At 38.3% G+C, this 20,988-nt stretch overlaps 6 protein-coding genes across 7 annotated transcripts; 3 read left to right on the top strand and 3 right to left on the bottom strand.

Annotated features, from left to right (window-relative positions):
- Positions 1-127: 127 nt before the first annotated feature.
- On the bottom strand, positions 128-3,729 carry LOC126800480 (disease resistance protein RPP2B-like). Its single transcript, XM_050527850.1, has 5 exons — positions 3,288-3,729; positions 2,506-3,214; positions 834-943; positions 611-724; positions 128-238 (listed from the first exon to the last, which is right to left on the bottom strand). The coding sequence occupies exons 1-5, from the start codon at positions 3,483-3,485 to the stop codon at positions 128-130; spliced, it is 1,242 nt and encodes a 413-aa protein (XP_050383807.1). The 5' UTR covers positions 3,486-3,729.
- A 4,675-nt stretch (positions 3,730-8,404) lies between these two features.
- LOC126799699 (uncharacterized) lies at positions 8,405-10,144 on the top strand. Its single transcript, XM_050526946.1, has 6 exons — positions 8,405-8,594; positions 8,717-8,869; positions 8,990-9,073; positions 9,155-9,286; positions 9,387-9,476; positions 9,834-10,144. Exons 1-6 carry the CDS (start codon positions 8,492-8,494, stop codon positions 9,902-9,904), a joined length of 633 nt encoding a protein of 210 aa, XP_050382903.1. The 5' UTR covers positions 8,405-8,491; the 3' UTR covers positions 9,905-10,144.
- A 1,356-nt stretch (positions 10,145-11,500) lies between these two features.
- On the top strand, positions 11,501-13,171 carry LOC126800136 (uncharacterized). Of its 2 annotated transcripts, XM_050527423.1 has the most exons (6): positions 11,501-11,651; positions 11,754-11,906; positions 11,987-12,067; positions 12,157-12,288; positions 12,376-12,459; positions 12,863-13,171. In XM_050527423.1, exons 1-6 carry the CDS (start codon positions 11,549-11,551, stop codon positions 12,937-12,939), a joined length of 630 nt encoding a protein of 209 aa, XP_050383380.1. In that variant the 5' UTR covers positions 11,501-11,548; the 3' UTR covers positions 12,940-13,171. The 2 variants fall into 2 exon arrangements, with proteins under 2 accessions (XP_050383380.1, XP_050383379.1); XM_050527422.1 differs by lacking the exon at positions 12,863-13,171 and having other exon boundaries at positions 12,376-12,773.
- Positions 13,172-13,784: 613 nt separating this feature from the next.
- Positions 13,785-15,021, bottom strand: LOC126799148 (probable ribose-5-phosphate isomerase 3, chloroplastic). Its single transcript, XM_050526278.1, has one exon. It carries the CDS (start codon positions 14,822-14,824, stop codon positions 14,006-14,008), a length of 819 nt encoding a protein of 272 aa, XP_050382235.1. The 5' UTR covers positions 14,825-15,021; the 3' UTR covers positions 13,785-14,005.
- A 1,800-nt stretch (positions 15,022-16,821) lies between these two features.
- LOC126800479 (uncharacterized) lies at positions 16,822-17,781 on the bottom strand. Its single transcript, XM_050527849.1, has one exon. It carries the CDS (start codon positions 17,779-17,781, stop codon positions 16,822-16,824), a length of 960 nt encoding a protein of 319 aa, XP_050383806.1.
- Positions 17,782-18,264: 483 nt separating this feature from the next.
- Positions 18,265-20,935, top strand: LOC126799214 (PITH domain-containing protein At3g04780). The gene is made up of 8 exons (XM_050526369.1): positions 18,265-18,373; positions 18,585-18,671; positions 19,302-19,425; positions 19,617-19,665; positions 19,756-19,813; positions 19,941-19,987; positions 20,083-20,160; positions 20,676-20,935. Exons 1-8 carry the CDS (start codon positions 18,335-18,337, stop codon positions 20,725-20,727), a joined length of 534 nt encoding a protein of 177 aa, XP_050382326.1. The 5' UTR covers positions 18,265-18,334; the 3' UTR covers positions 20,728-20,935.
- The last annotated feature ends 53 nt before the right edge of the window (positions 20,936-20,988 follow it).

Here is a 20,988-nt window from a genome sequence, read left to right as displayed (position 1 = left end):
TGAAAATCACCAAGTTTAATGGAAGACACAAACAAACGAGTACTACAAATTCCATATCAGTCAACATCAAAAGGGATTGCATATACATTAGTCTCCATGTGCCATCTTCTGCTTCTGATTCCAGCAGCTAATTAATGTGTGCAATCACAATGGAGCACGAGCTAGTGTTTTCTACATCGTGCCCGATCCTCCGCATCTCTTCATTGATAACTTCTGCCGCTACATGGGACTGCTTGTCCTGCATCAGTAAAGAAAAAACATTACAAACAGTGTACAAAAAATTAGCAGCTTTCGTTTTTCCCTTTCCTATATTTTTGTGATTCTGCATCAGTAAAGATAACCACTATCAGTATGAAACCAAATAGAAAATAGAAAAATCTATGCATTTCATATTGGATATCATGATGCTTTGTCACAGCACAAATTAATTCCTTTACGCAAATCATTAAAGAGTGGACATGCTATAAAGATTTATCTATGGCTTTCCTAGGGATCTTCTGACTTTAAGATAGTAAGTTGGGGGTTATGTTGACTAGCACAAATAAGCCCATCCAAGGAAACCAGAATATCATCAACAATATTCGTGCACCCTAACAGTAAAAAAAATTACAAAAGCACTAGCGTGGCTGTTCAACTTTTCCCAGAACCCTTTTCTTATGAGCCATAACAAATGAAATGCAGCATAATACTTATAAGATCCCTTGCAACCTTCTTCTGAGGTAATCTAAGTAGTAAAAGCACATTTAAATATAGAGAAGCAAAAAGACAAGAGATTCAACCTCTGGCTATCTGAGCTTCCCCTTCTCACTGCTCCTCCTTGCAGCTTCCTTAACCTTCTCGATGTAGCCTTCAATTGGAGGAGTCAGAGTTGCCATGAACCGATCTGTAGGAAATGGAGTCACGTCGGGCACCAAAGTCGTTGCTTTCAAATGTTCAGGCAATACTACAACATATATAAGCAATCAGGGAAACATATATAAGGTGAGAGTTAAACCGGCCAGGAACTTCCTACAAGCATCATATATAAGCAACCAAACACACCTTTTTTATTTTTTGTAAAACCTTTTATTTATTTATTTAACAAAAGATGAGGACAAAAGAACCTGACATTCTATGTCTGATAAATTCTAACAAAGAGGAGAAACAAAAGCTCAATCCGGTATGTGTACACTCACACATGCAAATCATAGATATAAAAATCCCTAGCAAAAAACAAACAATCAGCCAAGAAACCCTTAATTAAAGGACGGGATAAAACTGGTAGTATTGACAGATAGTTTTGAGATACTAAGAATAGAGAAAATAGACATATCATGATGCTTCTTGTAAAGATAAAAAGATTGCAGAGTAGACTCTCTGAACAATTCCAAAAGATGACATTGAGTTTCCAACACATTAAAAATCTTACATTCGAAATGCATCAGATTCCTAGTGATCTAAATAAACCAAATTAGATGACAGGAGACTAGAAACTAAAGTTGACGTTTATGTTTTAGGAACGCTGAAACACCAACATCATTAAACACTTCATCAAAGGTACCCCAAAACGAGAATAAATGAGAAAATAGAAGACAAACTCATTTCCATTAATATTGGCTCAGCGGAAATGACACCAAGCTCATAAGAGCGCACTCTAGTTTAGGGAAAGAGGGACGAGAGAAGAGTGAAAGGGTATTGGACCCGTTTAAGGTTGAAAAATCATTCTCTTGGGCTAGTAGTGTTGGGCTTGGGTGTTTTGGGCCTGAGGGTTTAAACTTGGTTATCTGATATGGACACACAATGTGTTTGATTCTCACAACTCGTACGGAATGATTGATGGTATCTGTACTATATATATATATATACACTAATTATTGTCGAGAGACTTGTAGGCAGATGTTTACGAAGCAGGTTTCTCTATTTTAGGCCAATATGTGGCCGGCCGGTTGGCATTCGTGCATTTGATGCTGTGAAGACTAGTAAGCAATGAAGATTGATAAGCTTGTGAGACGTCTTGCAAAACTATAAAGTGTAAGACGATCGAAGCAATAACATTATATTAATCCTTAAGTTCTTCCTCTTACGAGAAGCAGGTGAGAGGGAATTGAATAATTACCATTGAACGTCATATATATTTGCCAGCCATTGATATAAACGCTCCCGATGTGAGAAATCTTGGGCCAATCTTCCCCAGTCTCTCCCTGGCAACGTTGTTCTAGTAACGGACAACCATAGATCTCCAGAAAAGTGTGTAGCCCTTCACCTGGCAAGCACCGTAGTTCAGGGCTTAAGAGATGTGAGTTATGTGAACCCCTTGCCGCCCAGGTTCGATAACACAACTTGATTGAATGTAGAAATGCAGCAGCCAAAGCAAGGAGACGGTTCTAAAAACCTTGATTCGGGTTTCAGAAGCTTCGATCAATGCAAGATTATTAAGTAGAGAATTCACTTCCACTATTTTACAGTAGGCTACTGATTAATCCCACACAAAACAGCAGATAGATTTCAGTACAAAAATTACTGCACAGTCTGCACCAGTCGTATCAACTTGCTGTGGAGGAATGACTTCTTCAGATGCACCGGTCGTATCAACTTGCTGTGGAGGAATGACTTCTTCAGATGCACCGGTCGTATCAACTAGCTGTGGAGGGATGACTTCAGATGCACCAGTTGTATCTACTAGCTGTGGAGGGATGACTTCTTCAGATGCACCAGTTGTATCAACTTGGTGTGGAGGAATGACTTCAAATTTCAAAACATCATCATCTTGGGGTTGGGCATACAGAAAGCAGACCCCACAACTTTTCACGATATTTATCTTTTTACCACCGACATATGTGTCGAAGTGAAAAGAGGCTACCGTAGACAATTTTGCATGATCACTTGGGATTCTGGTACTTTTATACGCATTATACCACACCACCACGTGATCTGTTTCGACCAGCTTGGCACTAACATCGAGATATGAAAATCCCAAATTGACAGTACGGGTTTCACCGTTGTTGGTTTTGAGAATCATCTCACAGTCACACCCACGATTGGTTTGTGCAAAGATTGGCAAAACAGAGCAGAGAGCAATACCCAAGAAGTTTGAATCATCAGACCAATGGAGAGGGAGCTTAATATTCATTGAAGATCCCGCCGTTTCACAACTAAACCATTTTGGAATTTCATTTCCCGGACAAATCACCCGTGCTTCAGGATAATTATCTAAGTCCTGGTACATATCTGCGTCCTGGTTGTCATAGAAACCTCATCGTCATTGAATATTAAGAGAGAGAGAGAGAGAGAGAGAGAGAGAGACGTACCAGTTTATTAAAAGTCGTCGATCGCATGATTCTGGAGTATGCTTCACCCATTATGCGACTCCTTGAAATTTCATCCAAATTAACGCAACCCAAAAATGAATGGGATTTGGGAGCATGTGAATAAGGCATTGCATCCAAACCTTGTGTATGTGCAGTCATTGAAAATGACAGTCTCAAGTCTCGTGCACCCTTCTGCATCCAACCACTCTAGAAGACATGGGAGCTCTGGCAAAGATTGAAGCCGCTTGCAGTCTCTAACTCTCAGAGACTTGAGCCCAAAAACTTCTTTGATGCTCGGAGGTATTGTCTCGATCATGGTTCCACTTAGATCCAAGAATTGCAATGTGGTAGAGCTACTAAAGCAATCAGGAATTTCTTTTAACAACTCACAGCCTTGGAGGTCTAGATGTGTGAGAAGCTTCAAATTCTGGAAGCTGCTGGGAGTAATTCGAGGTTTGTGCAGCCAGATAAACTAAATTTCCTAATCCCAACAAGATTCCCAACCGATGACGGCAGCTCTTTAAGATTCGTCTTACTCAAACTCAGATCCTGAAGATGTTCCATAGGCTCTGCAATTTCCGGAAATGTTGTGAATCTAGAGCAACCAGAGAGATCAAGAGCCTCGAGAGATTTCAACTTACAAATATAAGCCGGGAGACTGACAAGGCGATCACAATCTATTAGGTGAAGCGAAGTAATCTCAGTCATATACGAGAACGAAGGCACACTCTCTATCTTTGTCCCTCTCAAACCAAGATACTTGAGGGATATCATCTTCCATGAAATGCTCGATAAATTATGCCAATTCTTTATGGAACTACACCAGTCAAGATTCAATCGGAGAAGTTTTTCAAGAGACAAAACTGATGGAGGCAATTCTTCTATTGCAGTTCTACTCAAATCCAGATGAGTAAGTTTGGTGAAGCTTTGGAAGTATGAAGGAACTTGGACCAATCTTCTACAGCCTCTCAGATTTATACTCTTAATGTTTACACTCTTCGAAAGGTCTGGAATTTGAACCAAGTTTTTACAGCCTGCGAGATTTATACTCTTTATGTATGCACACTTTGACAAATCCGGATATTCAACCAAAATTTCACAACCTTTAAGATTTATTCTCTCAATATTCACACTATTTGACAGCTCTTCAACTGTAGCCAGGTTATGTGACCAACTGTAACCAGGTTCTCTCAATACTCTTTATGTAACCTGAAAGTTTGAGAAAGAATGTGAGCCAGAGATTGAAACTCTCTATATGTATATCCATTATGCGAGGATTATGTAGCTTCGGCATAGACAAACTGTTGTTGGACCTTTTGAATGTTTAGCAACTAAGGCAGTTTTTTGTTCACTTTTAAACCACTGTGTATGTTGTTGCTTATCCTGCATCAATAAAGAAAAATATAACAAATAGTGAAAAAAAATCCCTTTCCTATACTTTTTATGATTCTGATTTTTTATCTCTACTGATGGCCTATTAAGTTGTATAAAATGCAGTTCTGTGTTCTATATCTTTTCTGATTAGGTGCAACCGTGCAACATTATCTTGCCTCCATAGCAAGCAGAAATGAGCTTCCAGCATGTTCATGTTCTGACCCAATACCAGAAGATTCAATTCCACTAACTGCAGGAATTTTTTCATTGTTAATTGCACTGCTCTTCTGGACAGAAAATTAAACATAAAAATTTGTATCATATGAAATACAGCAAGCCTAGGAATGAGAATTTTGGACACTATACCATGCAATTCTGGTGGTCTAGCCTTTCTAACACTCGGTGATGGGCTAACAAATTGTGATTTTTGATCACCAGAATAGGGTCTACTCCTTTTCTTTACAGGACGGATTGCTTCACCATCCAGTTGCCCGACCTGCTATTGCTCATATTTCTGCAAAAGGAATGTAGTGTAATTCTAATGTGGAACATCATGTGTCAGAAGAAACAACAATAGAGAAAAATGCCTATCACCACATACCATAAGGTTACGAATTCATGCAATGGAAAAAGTTAATGAAACTTCATTAGGGCGAGACTTAATTTTTGTCTTTGTATAAACCTAAAAGAAAAATCACAACTTTGCTTCATCAAATCATCAATCATCTACCAAGAGATGTAATCAACTCATCATTCATCTACCAAGAAATGTAAGCAACAGCTAATCCAGCATTGTAGCATCAGGGTTCTTAAGGCATACAACACTCATCACAAAAGCTTAGACATATGATCAACACCAAAAACAAACAAAACCCAAGAACATAAATTTAAACCCAAAACAGAAGACATGCATAAACCCCAAGATCAACCCCAAATCTCACACATGCATTACCAAAATCAAACCAAACCCAATTCACCTACCTCCTCCTTCTCAGCATCCACCCCAAACCCCTCGTCGGCATTTTCCTCCGGCGGCGCCGGCCGGAGCAGAGACACGTCGATCTCCTCCGTTTTCGGCTTCGAAGCGTCTTCTTTAGAGACCAGAGTCTCGTACTGGATCAGAACAGAAGAGCTCCGGTTTCGAAGCGAGTACAGCGATGGGTTCGAGGACTTGAGCCGGAAACCACGTGCCTTGTTCGTTGCGAACCCCGACTTTGGATCCGCGGCTGAAATGGGCACATGAGATTGGTGTGATCGCCTGCTTCTGCTTCTTCATTTTTGGCCGGCAAGTATGGTTTTTTAATCTTCCGGCGAGTAGAGAAGTGTGTGGAAGACAGGAGTGGCGATGTTGGGAGTCGAATGTAGTTTTCTGAACTGTCGAATGAACCTTACTAGTGTTGTTCTCCAAGTCCCACTCTAAAGCGACGCGTGTTGGTATCCAAAACGACAGGTCGTACCTTGTTCTTAATCATCTCTGATTAATGTTAAGACTTAAGAGTTAGACTAGAACCTTATTGCAGCTTTGTAATGTTCATGATTTGATCCTTGTTTACGGTAAAGAAAGAACCTTTGTTCTTGCTATATATGGACTGCAGTTTTGGCATGATGGCTATAGCTAGAAAGATGCTCATAATTTAATCTGCTGGAGTCTGGAGATGGAAATGATAGAAGCAAAGAACATACAGATAAGGCACACATGAAAGTGATGAAACATCCGACACCATTCCCGTAAAGAACTGGTAGCTTGAGTTCTTTGGCAATTCAATCTTAATTGATTGCAACTCGTAACTTTCCCAACGGGGGAGAAACGAGTCGTATCTATTTCGGTCATATTATCGATCAACTGATCAAAAGACAATAAAAATTAAGGGTCAAAATGAAAAGGTTTAGATTGTGGCCTTGTGGGATGTTGAGAGATTTCCAGCATATAGGATTTTATTGTTGTAAGCTTACGAGAACAGTTCATACTAGAGCTGGATCCGTACGTTTGAGCCAACAGTGAGTCTATAGTTTGATTGAATATGTTATTAAACAATACAATTAGTATACGTACTACCTGCGATTAGTAATACATTCGTACCAATCGTACGTCGTCTGTTTAGTTAATACCACGTACACCTCAGTTGTCATGAACATCTACAAAAGCATCTCCAACAGTGTTAGACATTTCAATAGTTAAAAATAGCTAAAAACAACATTTAACTATCCTCAGATTGGATTGTACTCCAATAATGATAGTTATTTCTTAAGTTAATTTAAATTTCAACATATAACATAGTTTAACTAGAGTTATTTTCTCTCTCATATTTAGCTAGAGTTTTTAGCTAGAGCTAAATCTAACTTATAAATAATTAGTCTAATAGAGATCAAAGTTATTATTAGTGTACAACGTACTACTATTGGATTTTAAAACAAGTTAAGGTCTGATGATGATGAGAGCAGATAAACAATATATATGTATAGTTGGCTTTCAGTGTATGATCATCTTCTCCTTGTTTTCTTCTGGTCTAATCTGATACTATGGAGATTATATCTTAGCTGACGGCCGGGCCGGGATTGAGAACAATAGTCAGCCTTTTTTAAGCAAACTATACTTATTGGTAGTTTGTAGTTTTTGTATATGTACTCCACGCTAGGATCATGCAACAAACTCCCTAAATAATAAACCTAACTTGGTGAGAAATCAATTGGCAAGGGATTCTGATTTTAATAGTTAGCTTTAGTTTTCATATTATGCAGATGCAGATATGCATGTAATGTTAAAGCTGATGTGCCACGCGCTTCCATTTACAGACACAGGAAGTTGCTTGTGAAATTGTTCATTCCAAAAGACCTTTTGATTTGCACATGAATACCATATGCCAGATCAATTGGGACGTCAAGACTTCTGATTAGGTTTTTACTTTTTAGAAATTCCATCTTGATCGATCTATTAATTTGGGATATTGACTGCAGCTTCCTGCTGCTTCATGCTTCTAATTCGATCTTCTCCAACTATTTCAGATTTGTGGCCATTGTTTAGTTAATAGTCTTCTAACGGCAAATAGATATTGAGGTCGAGAGATGTTGACTTCGGACAGGAAGCTGAATTTTTCTATTTGTGTCACTCTTCTAGATTATCTTCTCTTTGAATTTCCTAACCCTATTGAAACCTTCCTGCTTGGGATGTTGAAACATGGGAAAGGAGAAAGAGATTGACAAGAGTTTTCCTTCGCATTTCAATTTCATATGGTAATTTTGGATTAGATTACTCAATTGTCATATGAATGGAGGAGGTTTTTCAACAAATCATATATAGTAGTTACCGTCCCATATGTTCCAATCCTTTTGGTTCTGCAATAATTAATCCCAATCAACCCCATAAATTTTAGTGTTCCAAGTTTGATATCTTTGTTCTTCTAGTAGCATATTGTTGACTTTGCCAAAACCATGATGTGCCACACTGTGTCACTGTCCCTTAAAAATGTCCCATTTGCAATATTTTAACGTGAACAGATGGCGACGATGCCCTCCTCACGTTTGTTTGAGCACAGAAGCTTCTTTCAGTCTACAGATTGAGCCCGCCATTAGAAGAAGCTTCTCACATTTCCAGTCTTTTTGTGTTAATTGTTAATGTACCTAATAACCTAGGCGTGTTGATTGATATACCAAGTCTTATTTCTCTGATTAATTGGGTTGCAAGAAATCTTCAAAACCTTTCAAACGGAACCTTGTATATATATAGAGGAGCTAGTACCATTAGAAACAACACCATCACTACTACCTGTTCTTCTAGCTTCTAGCAGATACAATCTCTCTGTTCTCTCTAAAACCAAGACTTAAAAAAACAAATGGCTTTCTCTAAATCCATGACCTTGTTAGCTACCCTTCTTGTTCTGGTACCCTTGGCTTCTTACGCTTTGGACTGGTCGGACATTTCTCCTTCTGTTGCCAGTAAGTACTCATGAGCTTCATTCTCAATCTTCTATACTGAAACATATACAAGCACATCGAAACATAAAACTGCAAACATATGTTTCTTTCTTCTTATTTATCTTCTTGATGTCAATCTGCAGCTGAAATATGTAAACAAGTTGAGTGTGGAAAAGGAAATTGCAGCTTCGACGCTAGTGCTCCAATGGCTTACACCTGCGAGTGCGAAAAAGGATGGAAGCGAACTGCTGAAGGCAACGATGATCTTAAGTTCCTCCCTTGTGTCATCCCTAACTGTAAGTAATAATCGAGGACTATGTGATATTAGCTCCTCTATAAAAGCCCCTTTGGGACTAAAAGTTCTTCTTCTTGAAGCTACTTAATATGTTTACGCATTTTTCATTGTTGTCCTACAGGCTCATTGACTTACGATGGTTGCCAAGCACCCCCTCCAGTTCCTGATTACACAGATGTCCCACACAACTTATCTGTCTTTGATCGTAAGCATACAAAACCGACCGCAGTTTGATCAGTCTAATATTATCAACTAGTTGGTTAATTCTCTGTGCTTTGATGTGTAGCTTGCAACTGGGTTTACTGTGGAGAAGGTACCTGCGTCAAGAACTCAACCTATCTATACTCACCAGAGTGTAAATGCAACTCGGGGGCTTCTAATCTTCTTGGTGTCTCTGTATTCCCCTGCTACAAAGAATGTAAGATACACTGAAAAATACTATCTTCATCAAACAAATCACAAGATTGGCGATGAAGAAACTAATTATAGTTAGCTTTGTTTTCTTTCTTCTTCTGCAGGCACACTTCAGCCGGACTGTGCAGCCCTCGGAATCAAAGTTGCGAATTCGACTAGTACCTCTACCGATGGAACGACTGACAGTAACAAAGGTGAGACTGACTGTCCAGAAAACACCAGTGGTTGTTTGTCTATGGTTGTCTACTAATTGATTTTAATTCTAGATAAAACTATAAGGATAGGGTACTACCTTAGCAAGAACAGTTATAATAAACAAACAAAATAATAGTTTGTAAGTATTTTGTTTTCTTGGGTTTAAAGATTAAGACTTGGTCAAGAACTTGAGGCTTCAAAACTTTACATCTCTACGCAATTGACTTCAAAAATACCTTACCATTTCGCAGAAGCAAAAAAGCATAAGACTTGGTACCTATGTTCACATTTTTAATTCAAAAATGGTAGGCACACAATATATTGATACCTTACCTCTGTCTGTTCTTGTTTTTCAGCTACCGACTTCATGCCAGGCAAATTCCAGTTGATGACTATAGTGGTGGTGGCTGTGGGTATGATTCTGTGAGAGTAGGGCTCATGATCCTGTCATACAAAAGATTGCGCCTTTCATGTGTTCGAGTTACAACGTACATGAGAATTGATATACTTAGGTTAATTTGATTGTATTCCTTGATTTTTCCCCTGTACTTCATTTTGTGTAGAGTCAGTTTGTATCAATAAGTAAAAACACTGTCATTCTCAGATGACTGTCATGTATACATATGTATAATCATTCCTTCTATATATACTTTGACAGTGTTGAGTACATGCTTTCCTCCTCCATCAAACAATTTAAGCAAAGAAAACTAAAAGATCTGAACTACTTCAAGGAAATAGTAAAAGTAACCTATCAGGAACCTCAACTACTAACCTGTAAGATTTAGAAAATCTGTGAAGTAAACACCACCAAATCTCTTAACTAATACTTCAGAGTGGAAGATAAATTGTGGAAATGGTACTTCAAGTAGAGCAGTTTGATAATCTTATGAAAAGGTATATAATTCATGGAGGCAAATCATTCTAACCACGCTAGCTAGTTCGCTCTCGTCCATAATCCACACACGTACATGCCATCAATTGTGAGCTAAGATACCAAATTTGATGAATACAATCCGTTACCAAGGTTTCACAGTATTCCTGTGCTACTGATCCGAATCAAGAGGCTTCACAGACAATAACAGCATCAAATGCCAAACTTTCAACAGTTACCATATCAAGAATCTAATAGTACACAAATGCAGCCAAAATTTCACCAGTAACTACATTGAATAACAAGGAGAAAGTACAGAGGAGATTCAAATACTGACCAATACTAAAAGTGCTAATACAATCGCTTGGCTTCACATCTACTCTGTAAAGAGCTTGAGATGACTATGCTCATTGCAAATTATCCGAAACTACAATATCGATGAAGAAAAGTCTTGCTCGAGTTTTACTACCTTCCTGTGACAGAAGGGCTTTGATAGATTTTAACAATGTTTTTCCTCGACACATTCTCAGTCAACTCTAAATTCAAAATAGACAATAACCTCGTAATTTCGATTTCATAGTTGAAAATTTATAACTGGAAAAAGGTCTGAGGATTGTAGTTGCTACAGAAAATCATCTTGTATATCACGCCTCCATAGATATCCTTAATTTATGAGCCATGTTACCAGAAACATGATGGTGGTTCATTTCAAACTATGTTAGGGTAATCGACATCTCAAGTTCACAACTTTAGTACTAGTCCAAAGCTAATGATCATCAAGACGTTTTATAACGAAAATAACACCAATTCCAAGAGTCTAATAAACATCCAGAAGCCCCTTATAACAAATTAAAAAAATAAAACTGTAAAAGTCTCATTCAGAAAGTTCTAACTTGAACAGATTAATACCCCTTAACCTTTATTGAAGCATGGAACCTTCTTTCAGTCTAAAGTCTCAGACCAGCAGCAGAAGCTTCTCCATGGAAAATAAAGCTTCTCAAATTTCAGCTGTTAAAAGTACCTAAACGTGTTGATTTTTACACAGCCTCATTCTTTGTTACAAGAAACATTCAAAAGCTTTCAAAACATGTATATACCTATATATAGAGGAGCATGTACCATTATAAACATCATCAGAAACAACATCCACAATTTATTCTCTAGTTTCTATCAGAATCTATCACTGCCTCTCTGAATAGAATGGCTTTCTCCAACTCCATGGCCTTTTTAGCTGCAGTTCTTGTACTACTACCCATGGCAACTTTTGCAGTGGACTTGCCAGCTATATCTCCTGCTGCTGCCGGTAAGTACCGAATTTCACCCACTTCTGAATCGAACATATACTACAAACTTGTGTTTTCTTTCTTCTTATATATCTTCTTCCCCAATACAATTCAATCTACAGCTGAAATATGTAAACAAGTGGAGTGTGGAAGAGGAACATGCAATTATAACTCCAGTGAGCCATTACTCTACACATGTGAGTGCGAAACTGGATGGAAGCGAACCACAGAAGGAAATGATACCCTCAAGTTTCTCCCTTGTGTCATCCCTGACTGTAAGTACTTGGCTCTCTTGTTTTTGAAATTGTATGCTTCTAAAGCTAGCTCTACTCATCTCTACTGCATGGTTTTCCAGGTGAACTGGACTACAACTGCCAAGCACCCCCTAAAGTTCTTGTTAACACACAAATTCCAAGCAACGCATCTGCATTTGACCGTAAGTACCCTAAAACCAGATGCAGTCACCATATCTGTTTGGTTCTCTCTTTTATCCACAGATTGTTAAATTATGTGCTTTGTGTATAGCTTGCAACTGGGTTTACTGCGGAGAAGGGACATGCGTAAAGAACTCTACCTATCTATACTCACCACAGTGTGAATGCAATGACGGGGCAGACAATCTTCTTGACGTCTCAGTATTCCCATGCTACAGTGAATGTAAGAGACTAAACTTCTAATTTCAACAAAGTAACCAACACTAAACTGAAAACGGAGAAACTAATAGGAGATTATCTTCTTATTCAGGCACACTTAAACCCGACTGTGCACGCCTTGGGATAGAAGTTGCAAATTCAACTTCTTCTACTGATGGGGATGACAGTAACAAAGGTGAGATTGATCTCCTAAAATATTACTCCAATTTGATCGCTGTTGATGTAGTTATCTTACTAATTAGATTCAGTTTCAACGCCATGCTAATAAAATCAGAGAGAAGCCACATATAGATACAACTACACTGTTATTCCAATAATACACCTAAGCAGGAACAATAAGAACACAGGAACAAAGACTTATTGGCGTACTGATGTATTAGGTAGGTCAAACCCATGATCTCCTTATGAAAAGTAATAGATCCTAGAATTGAATTTTCTTGGTAATATAGTTTCTGGGGGCTGGGGTTAAAGTTTGAGACTTGGTCATGAACTGTGGCGTCAAAATTCACATCTTTATGCAATTGATCAAAGGGGCTCACAATATATTGATGGCTTAATCGATTCTTCTCGTTTTCCAGCTACTGAGTTTATGCCAGGAAACTTCCAGTTGATGACTATAGTGGTGGTGTCTGTGGGTATGATCCTGTGGAAGTAGGGTGGATAATGCTGTCATAGAAGACATTGTGCCATATATTTAGTTCGAATTCATTACACATGAGTTTGATATACGTTAGGTTAATTTGATTGTTGTAACATTCATTGATCTTTCCCAGTTCTTCAGTTTATTATTGTATCAATAAGTCAAAACACAGTCATACTGATGACTGCCATATATTTTGACCACTAAACTCTGTAGAAAAATTGTTACCAGTACATGCTTTCATTTCTCCTCCTTTGTTATCCTCCCGGATTCAAGCAAACTAACTATACTAGCTAGCATGATCCTAGTAACTTTACCGAATATGTCACGAAATTATCTTTAGAGTTTCTACAAGGTATCTGATCACTTTCTAAGACAAAATAAAAGAACCCTGAACCGCTGAATCCTAAGTTGTCCAACAATGAACCCGTGTTCATTCACTATAATTGCCACTTTCAACTTGATCACAGTGTTCATTCGCTATATGCAAATTGCATTTCATTCATAAAATCTCAGAATACTTGTTTTTACCCCCTTTCACTGGCATTTTATAACAGAACCTCTTACTTCTCCAAACTGAGAGTGCAGAACTACAGAACACCCCAATTCCCAAGCTTACCAACTAACAGCAAACAAATATGATTTTCTAAATTTTAGTTTTAATTTGAAACCAACATATTGGACACTGAATCAAAAAGCAGAACCATGATGAACAAAATCTCTTCAACCATGTTAGTTCACTCTCCTCCAAACATTTTTCCATAACCAAGACTGACAGTTGATAAGTAGTTAATTACTAACCAGTAACCAGAGATATTAAGAAGCATAAAATGCAATTCAATTCCAATTATTTCATATTATTGCACATTTCAAAGTTTCCACCTTTAGTATCATCCCTACTCTAACCAATCCAAATCACCATTCTTTACAAACAACAACAAACACCACCAAATCCGAAAACAAAAAAAAACAAAAAAACCTCTACCAATTATCCATATCACCAATCTATCAATACAAATATCGCACAACAAATAACTAGTAGTACAGAGAGAGTTTCATTCACTCACCTCCACCACCAAACTCACTTCTTCATCACATCCACCCCTTCCTTCCCTGCAATGATCACCGCGGTCGCCATATTCAAGAACAACCCATGCTCCACCACCCCCTCCAGCACCGAAATCTCCTTCCCTGCCGCCGGCCCGTCTTTGATCGGCGTCTTGAAGTACAAATCCACAATGTAGTTAAAATTATCAGTCACATAAGGCTTGTCACCCTCCATTCTCAGCTTGGCCTCGACGCCTTCCTCCTTAAACAACTCCTGCAACCTAATGAGGTTATATTTCCAACAAAACTGAACCACCTCGACCGGCATTGCCAGCCCACTGCCTCCAAGACCTGCCACCAGCTTCGTCTCGTCCGCCACCACCACGAACTTCTCCGACGCCGCCTCCACCATCTTCTCCCTCAGCAACGCGCCGCCGCGGCCTTTGACCAGGTCCAGATTGGGGTCGACCTCGTCGGCGCCGTCGATGGCGAGGTCGATTCTGGGGTGGTCGTCGAGGACGGAGAGAGGGATGCCGAGGCTGCGGGCTTGGTCCTCGGTTCGTTTTGAGGTCGGGACGCCGACGATGTCAGTGAGTTCGCCGGAGGCGAGAAGCTCGCCGAGCTTGGAGACGACGAAGGCGGCGGTGGAGCCGGTGCCGAGGCCGAGGACCATGCCGGACTTGACGTACTCGACGGCTTTGTCGGCGGCGAGCTTTTTGAGGTCGTCTTGAGTGAGGGCGGGGACGGTGCGGGCTTTGATGCACATGGGGCGGCGAGGGGCGCGGAGGTTGAGGGTTTTGGGGGTGCGGAGGTTGAGGGTGTGGGGGGAGATGAGGGAGAGAGAGGAAGCCATTTTAGAGAGAGAGAGAGAGAGAGGTGAGAGATTAGAAGAAGAGGGATGAGAGGTAGGCTTTGATCTTGTTCCCTCTTCACTCTTGTTGGTTTGTTTTGTTTGTAATCTTGTTGGGTTGGTTTATATAGTTTGTGGGGAGTTGAAAGGTTTATGCTTTAGGATCAAGATGGGACCTTGTTTTCTGGTATGGGTGGTTGGTGGTGACTTTGGGTTTTGGTTGGGTGAGAGATCCCAAGTTGTTTGCTTTCTGGTGAGATGGTGTGTTCTTGTGCCAAATTTGCAATTTTTGTTTTACCCATCTCTTTTACCTATCTGTACTGTTGGGAGATAAAATGAATGACATTGACCAAGGAAAATAAAGATAAAATGAATGACGTAAATTTTGTAGAACAAGAGTTCATTTTGAAGTCTCAGATTTTCGGTGTAATGTATAACGTAAAGAGGTAAATTATTAAATTTAAGGTATAAATTAAATAAATGTAGAGAATATAATTACTAGAGCTCTTTAATTTTAGAATCTTACGACGTGAATTAAAGCTATGTTTAGCAGACAAAAGATATGATTTTTTGAACCTTATTACCCAACATAAATTTGGATTCGGGAGTTGTAAGTCAATTTTGAAGGGGTAAATGTCAGTGTTGTATATGTATATAATATTGATCTGTTTAGTTGTTACCATCTGTAATTCAAACAGAAAGACATTGAAATGAGTGCTGATTTTGCTGACTAACAGCTTGTAGAACTGGGTTGGTGATCTCACCTGTTCTGTGTCAATCATTATTAAAGTGGTGCTGTAGAACTACTGAACTAGACCAAGCAGTTTCAAATAAGGAACACTGGATAAAAAAAAAAATTCTCAATTCACAGATTCTGGTAAGTATATTGGTTTGTAAAGTTCAAAAGTACAATTTTATCCGAAGTCTCATTCTGTGGAATGATACATAGTAATACAACCAAAAAGATAAAAAAAAAAACTAGAACTAAAGAAGCCTTTCCTTAACGGCATATTCATTCCACAACGCTATGTGTAATGGGACTTGATTTACAGATTTTACGAAATCTCCCCATACAAAAGATGATGAACTCCAGAAACCAAAAGGATGAGAAAGCAAAAGCATACAAACAAGTATTCCTGATCTTCTTTGTCATTTGTTTCAAAATAGTCTTGTTCCCATTATCTGCTGCATGCTTTTTGTATATCTTCATCACTGCTAGGCAATATAATCACTGAATTGACACCGACTCCGACTACTCTTGAACTTCAAAATGAGCTTTTCATTACTTCATCTGTCTGATGAAGACAACCTATATATATATATATATATATATATATATATATGCTGAGAGAAGGAATGGATCCTCATACCTTCTTCGTATATTTCCAAGTCCACTACAGAATTGGTTTCCGTTTCCTAAACAGATAAGGAGATAATTTTGTTCTTGTCTTCTTCGTCCTTATGAAAGAAGATTTTCCAAGTCTGTAATATATACACAATGTACGTGTTTCCTATATTGAGATCCTTGTAATTCATATCTCTTGATCATTTTTCTTTTCTTGAGTGACGAGATCACTATTGAAATATTGACAGTGTCAACTTTAAATATAGTTGTAATTCGGAATTTTGATTATTAAATGAGTTCCTGCATCAATATAATAAATTATGAACGAAGTAATATGTATAAAATTTCTTTTGTCATTTAGATGGATCTACATTAGAGCTGCGAAGGTACATACTGTTGAAAATTGAAAACAAAAAATACAGATGGACTATTTACAATATATAAACTGAAGGATAATTCATTCATGGTTCAAAATCAAGCTCCAGTGTTACAAATGTTGCATGAGCTAGCAATTGGATTATTTACAATACTGATCACATAAGTAGGCCTGAGATCAAATGTCTCCCTAATGAATCAAACCACTAGTTAATATAAGTCTAAAAGCAATTTGCAGCCAGCAGAAATTGTGTCGATCACTCGATCAGTATTCAATCTCTTAGAACTTTTCCTTGAAGACTCCCCATAGATACATCTTCGAATCAACTCTTTGATACTTCTCGGGTAACATGCTTGAAGTGAAAACCAAAAGCTCAGCCTTTTCGACATCAACTTTCATGGCGAGATCCTCCTGCATCATGCGAACCATCAAGTTGTTGAAAGTCTTCTCATTTGTTTCACTGTCAGGGAGAAAATAAAGGGCAATACTTCCATCACTAGGTTCATACATGTCGTAACCTTTTGGCCAGACATCAGTCCTATGAACCAAATCTAGGACAAGCTGTGTGTTTAGAAATTTTGACTCCTCCAACACTTTATCGCAGGCTATGCTTGAGAGATGAGCAGCAAGTCCACTAACAGTTTCAAATTTCAATGTCTGGTTGTCAATATTGTTCAATATCATAAGGCTTCCCTTCCAAGTTGGAACAGCAACTGGTTGCGCAACAACATGAGTAGAATGACCATCTTCATCCATATCCAATGTGTCATCGGAAGCATCAAATTGATCTTTTTCAAGAACAAGCTTTTCTTGATCATTAACAGCCACCTGTCCATCATCACAATTGATTTTGCTGCCCTCACCCTCATCCTTAGCCTCATCATTACCTTCAAGTATCGTCTCTAACACCCTTGCATCTGCTGATGCATATTGACTAGATTTATTCTTCTTCTTCAGCTTCATGGTCTTGTTGACCTTCAAGTACTTGTTGGTACCATCAGGAGTAGTACTACTTGTCCCGGCAGAAGGAGGAGTGCTTTGCAGCACTTCTCCGGTCTCCATAGATTCAGAATCATCAAGATCATGAGTGTAAAAAGTGGTAGCTGGCTTCAATCCTTGGCATTCTTCACAGTACCAAATTCGTCCACGACTAAGAAACTCATCTATTGACAGTTCAAGGCAATATAAATGCTGTGCATACTCCTTGCACTTGCTACAGTAGACCATAATGCCCTCCATCTCTCTAAAGGCACCACTACTGCAAGTTAGGCAAGTGTTTTTAATATCCATATATAGTGACAAGTAAATGAATGAAAGCTCTCGGTTTCGCTCACCGGGAAACTATGTATGTGACTAGATAGAGTAAGGAAGAAGAGATGACATAGAACTCAAGTAGTGAATACGGGAAAGAAGAAACATACAAAGCTTTATATAATTAGTGTTTCCGAATTGTTTAGGGACAAGGTTTACCCAAATCGTTAAGGAATGGAGTTCTCCATATGTAGAAAGGAAAAGTATCCCCAAGAGGAGAATCCCATTCCGTCTTTAATTTATTAAAAAATTTAACAAGTTACACCGAGTTAAAAAAGAAATCAACTTTTTTAAAAAAATAAAATAAAATAGATTAGTCATCAATCCCTCATGAAACGACGTCGGTTTAATGTTCTTCACCAATTCTGAGATTCTTCACATCTGGCCCCTATATATACATATTTGGTTCTCTTCTCTACTCCTCCACTCTATTTTTCGTTCGCAAGACTATAACTCCTTTTCTCTTTCAATCCAACCAACCATGTCTGCCGAATCAGCCAGCGCAATTCAGAGTAGCCAAGTAAGTATCTACCCACTTCCAATTTCAATTCCCTCTTTTGGGTTTTAATCACTTTGAGAAGAAAAAAAATCGTGACTTTGTATGAATATGTTGAAATTAGTGTCTGGGTTTGAAAACCCAGTTTCTATATGCCCGGATTTGTTCTTTTTTTGCTTGCAATTTGATGAAGGCATTGAAAGATGAGACCTTTGTGGGTTTTTGTTGTTGTCAGGTTGATCTGTTGGACTTCATAAATTGGTCTGGGGTTGAGTGCCTCAATCAAAGCACCAGTCACTCTGTTGCTAACGCTCTCAAGCAGGTAATCTATGTTTGATTCATGGGTGTTATGTGTAGGAATTTATGGAATTGTTGTTGTTGGTTTGATTGGGTCATGTTGTGTTTGAAAAGTCAGCTGTGGGGAGCTGGGTAGTTACATATGTATTGTTCTAGACTTGTAGTATTATTGATGTATATGTTTTCTCAGCTTGTATGGTGATAGAACTGGAGGAATTAGTGATACATGTCGGTTTGTGATGTGTTTTTTGTCGTATAAGTGCAACTGCTTTCCTTTGTACAAGAGTCAGAGTAGTAAAATTGCCAAATTGGTTTTTCGGGGAGATAATTTTCTATTTTTGCTAGTCTTATCTTTGGGTATCAAGCTTTATGGTTTATGTTATCACGACTCACTGGTAGGTTGACATTTAGCCAGTTCATGTGTTGTAATTTGGTTAAATGATATATTTATCTGGAATATGTGTATCTATTGAGTTTATGTATGCTTGTCAAGAACTAAGTGAATTAAAAGGTAAAAATAAGAGATCTTGCACTTAAGCCATAGACTTGTGGTTACATCATAGTAAGCGTTTTGTGCTAACTTACTGAATTAGTAGTTGAGTCATAAAAGGTTATGCAGTTAGATTTAAATACGTGTTTTGCATATGATAAATAGGGATACAGAGATGATGATGGTTTGAATTTAGAGAGTGATGCGGATGAGCAGCTTCTGATCTACATACCTTTTCTTCAAGTCATTAAGCTGCACTCAATTGTCATCAAAGGACATGAAGAGGATGGTAAGCGTACCATTTATGAATTGTTCAAGATGGTCTTCTTGTATTCCTGGCTTTTGTAGTTTCCTCCAACTTTCTATTAATCTATCATCTATTGTCTTTCCTTATCTTTTATTTCTGCTGGCCTTTTTAAGTTGCCTAAAAAGTGGCTTTCTTATACACATCCCTTAAAGATTTCTACTGCAATGTTCTAGGTCCCAAGACAGTGAAGCTTTTTTCGAACAAGGAGCACATGGGTTTCAGGTATTACTTTAGGGAAAGTTACAGTTACTGACTTGATGGAGAAAAAAAAATTAGTTAACTAATGAATGCATTTCTTCTTGATATTGGCAGCAATGTCAATGACTACCCTGCAAGTGACACTGTTGTTTTAACCCCTGATCATCTAAAGGTTGGGATCCTATACCGGATCAGGCTACAACTTCCCGTCTCCGTCTTTTGGCATGCTTGTTGAAGACATTAACATAGTTAAAGCTTTCTTTGTAGTGATGTACTTTTATGTAATTTATGTGTGACAGGGAAAGCCAGTTGTTTTGAAGTATGTCAAATTTCAAAATGTTCGCAGGTATCAAGCCTATTCCTACCTGATATTGTGCTCTCTTTTTTTTTTTTCCACTTTTTAACCTTTCTGATAGAAGTCTCACATCATTCTTGTATCAGCTTGACAATTTTTATCGAGGATAATCAATCTGATTCAGAAGTCACAAAAGTTCAAAAGATTGGCCTGGTTGGAACAACGTAAGTTTCTGAGTATCAACCATATCCAATTTCCTTCTGTATAAAATTACATGTATGTTTATATAACAAAAGAACTTTAGTTGTATTCTTTAGGATAGTTTGTTGCTTTCTCGTATTCCCACCTATATGTTTCTGATGACTCCAACCAGTAGTATAAAATTGGATATATCTTTCACGGAATACGTATGGGCCTTGCAAAAATAGAGTATCGTGGAAATTAGTCTTTGAACTTTGGTTGTGGTTTGTTTGTCTTGAGGATAGCCTGTTCCAACATACGAGTTATAGTACTATATTTTCAAGGGATCAGATACCTGTCATCTTTCTTGTCCGTAGGATTAGCTATGTTTCATTTATGTGGCAGACATAAATATAGTATAGATCAGAGCATCACCTAACATATGTACCATGTGTTTGACATATGTATTCAGATCTCCCATCTTGACAACAATGACATACTCCTGCATAACCATAAAACGCCTTGCCATATGCATATGAAGTTTTTTCTTGTGATGTAGGGTGGAAACAACTGACATGAAGGGTTTGAAGAAGATTGAAGATGGACACTGAAGAGACAGAAATGGATGGATGGCCAATGGTGGATCATCTAAAATCGTTGTGATTGTCTAGAAAACCCATTTGTGCGCCTGGGTTTTGTGGCATATTGTACTCGATATTATAATCAAGTTCCTTTGAGATTATTCACCCTTCGTGGGATGCTAGGATGATAGGAACCTAATATTGACCAAAGATTTGAAGTTATTGCCCTTCCTGAGAAGCATCATGTTTTGTTAAAATGAGTTGCATCTTTCTGTTATCTGTGGAGTATAT

The sequence above is a fragment of the Argentina anserina genome, chromosome 6 (genome assembly GCF_933775445.1).
Source record: "Argentina anserina chromosome 6, drPotAnse1.1, whole genome shotgun sequence".
Taxonomy (NCBI): Eukaryota; Viridiplantae; Streptophyta; class Magnoliopsida; order Rosales; family Rosaceae; genus Argentina; species Argentina anserina.
The sequence above is the reverse complement of the archived record's forward strand: the minus strand, read 5'-3'. Positions and strand labels throughout refer to the sequence as shown.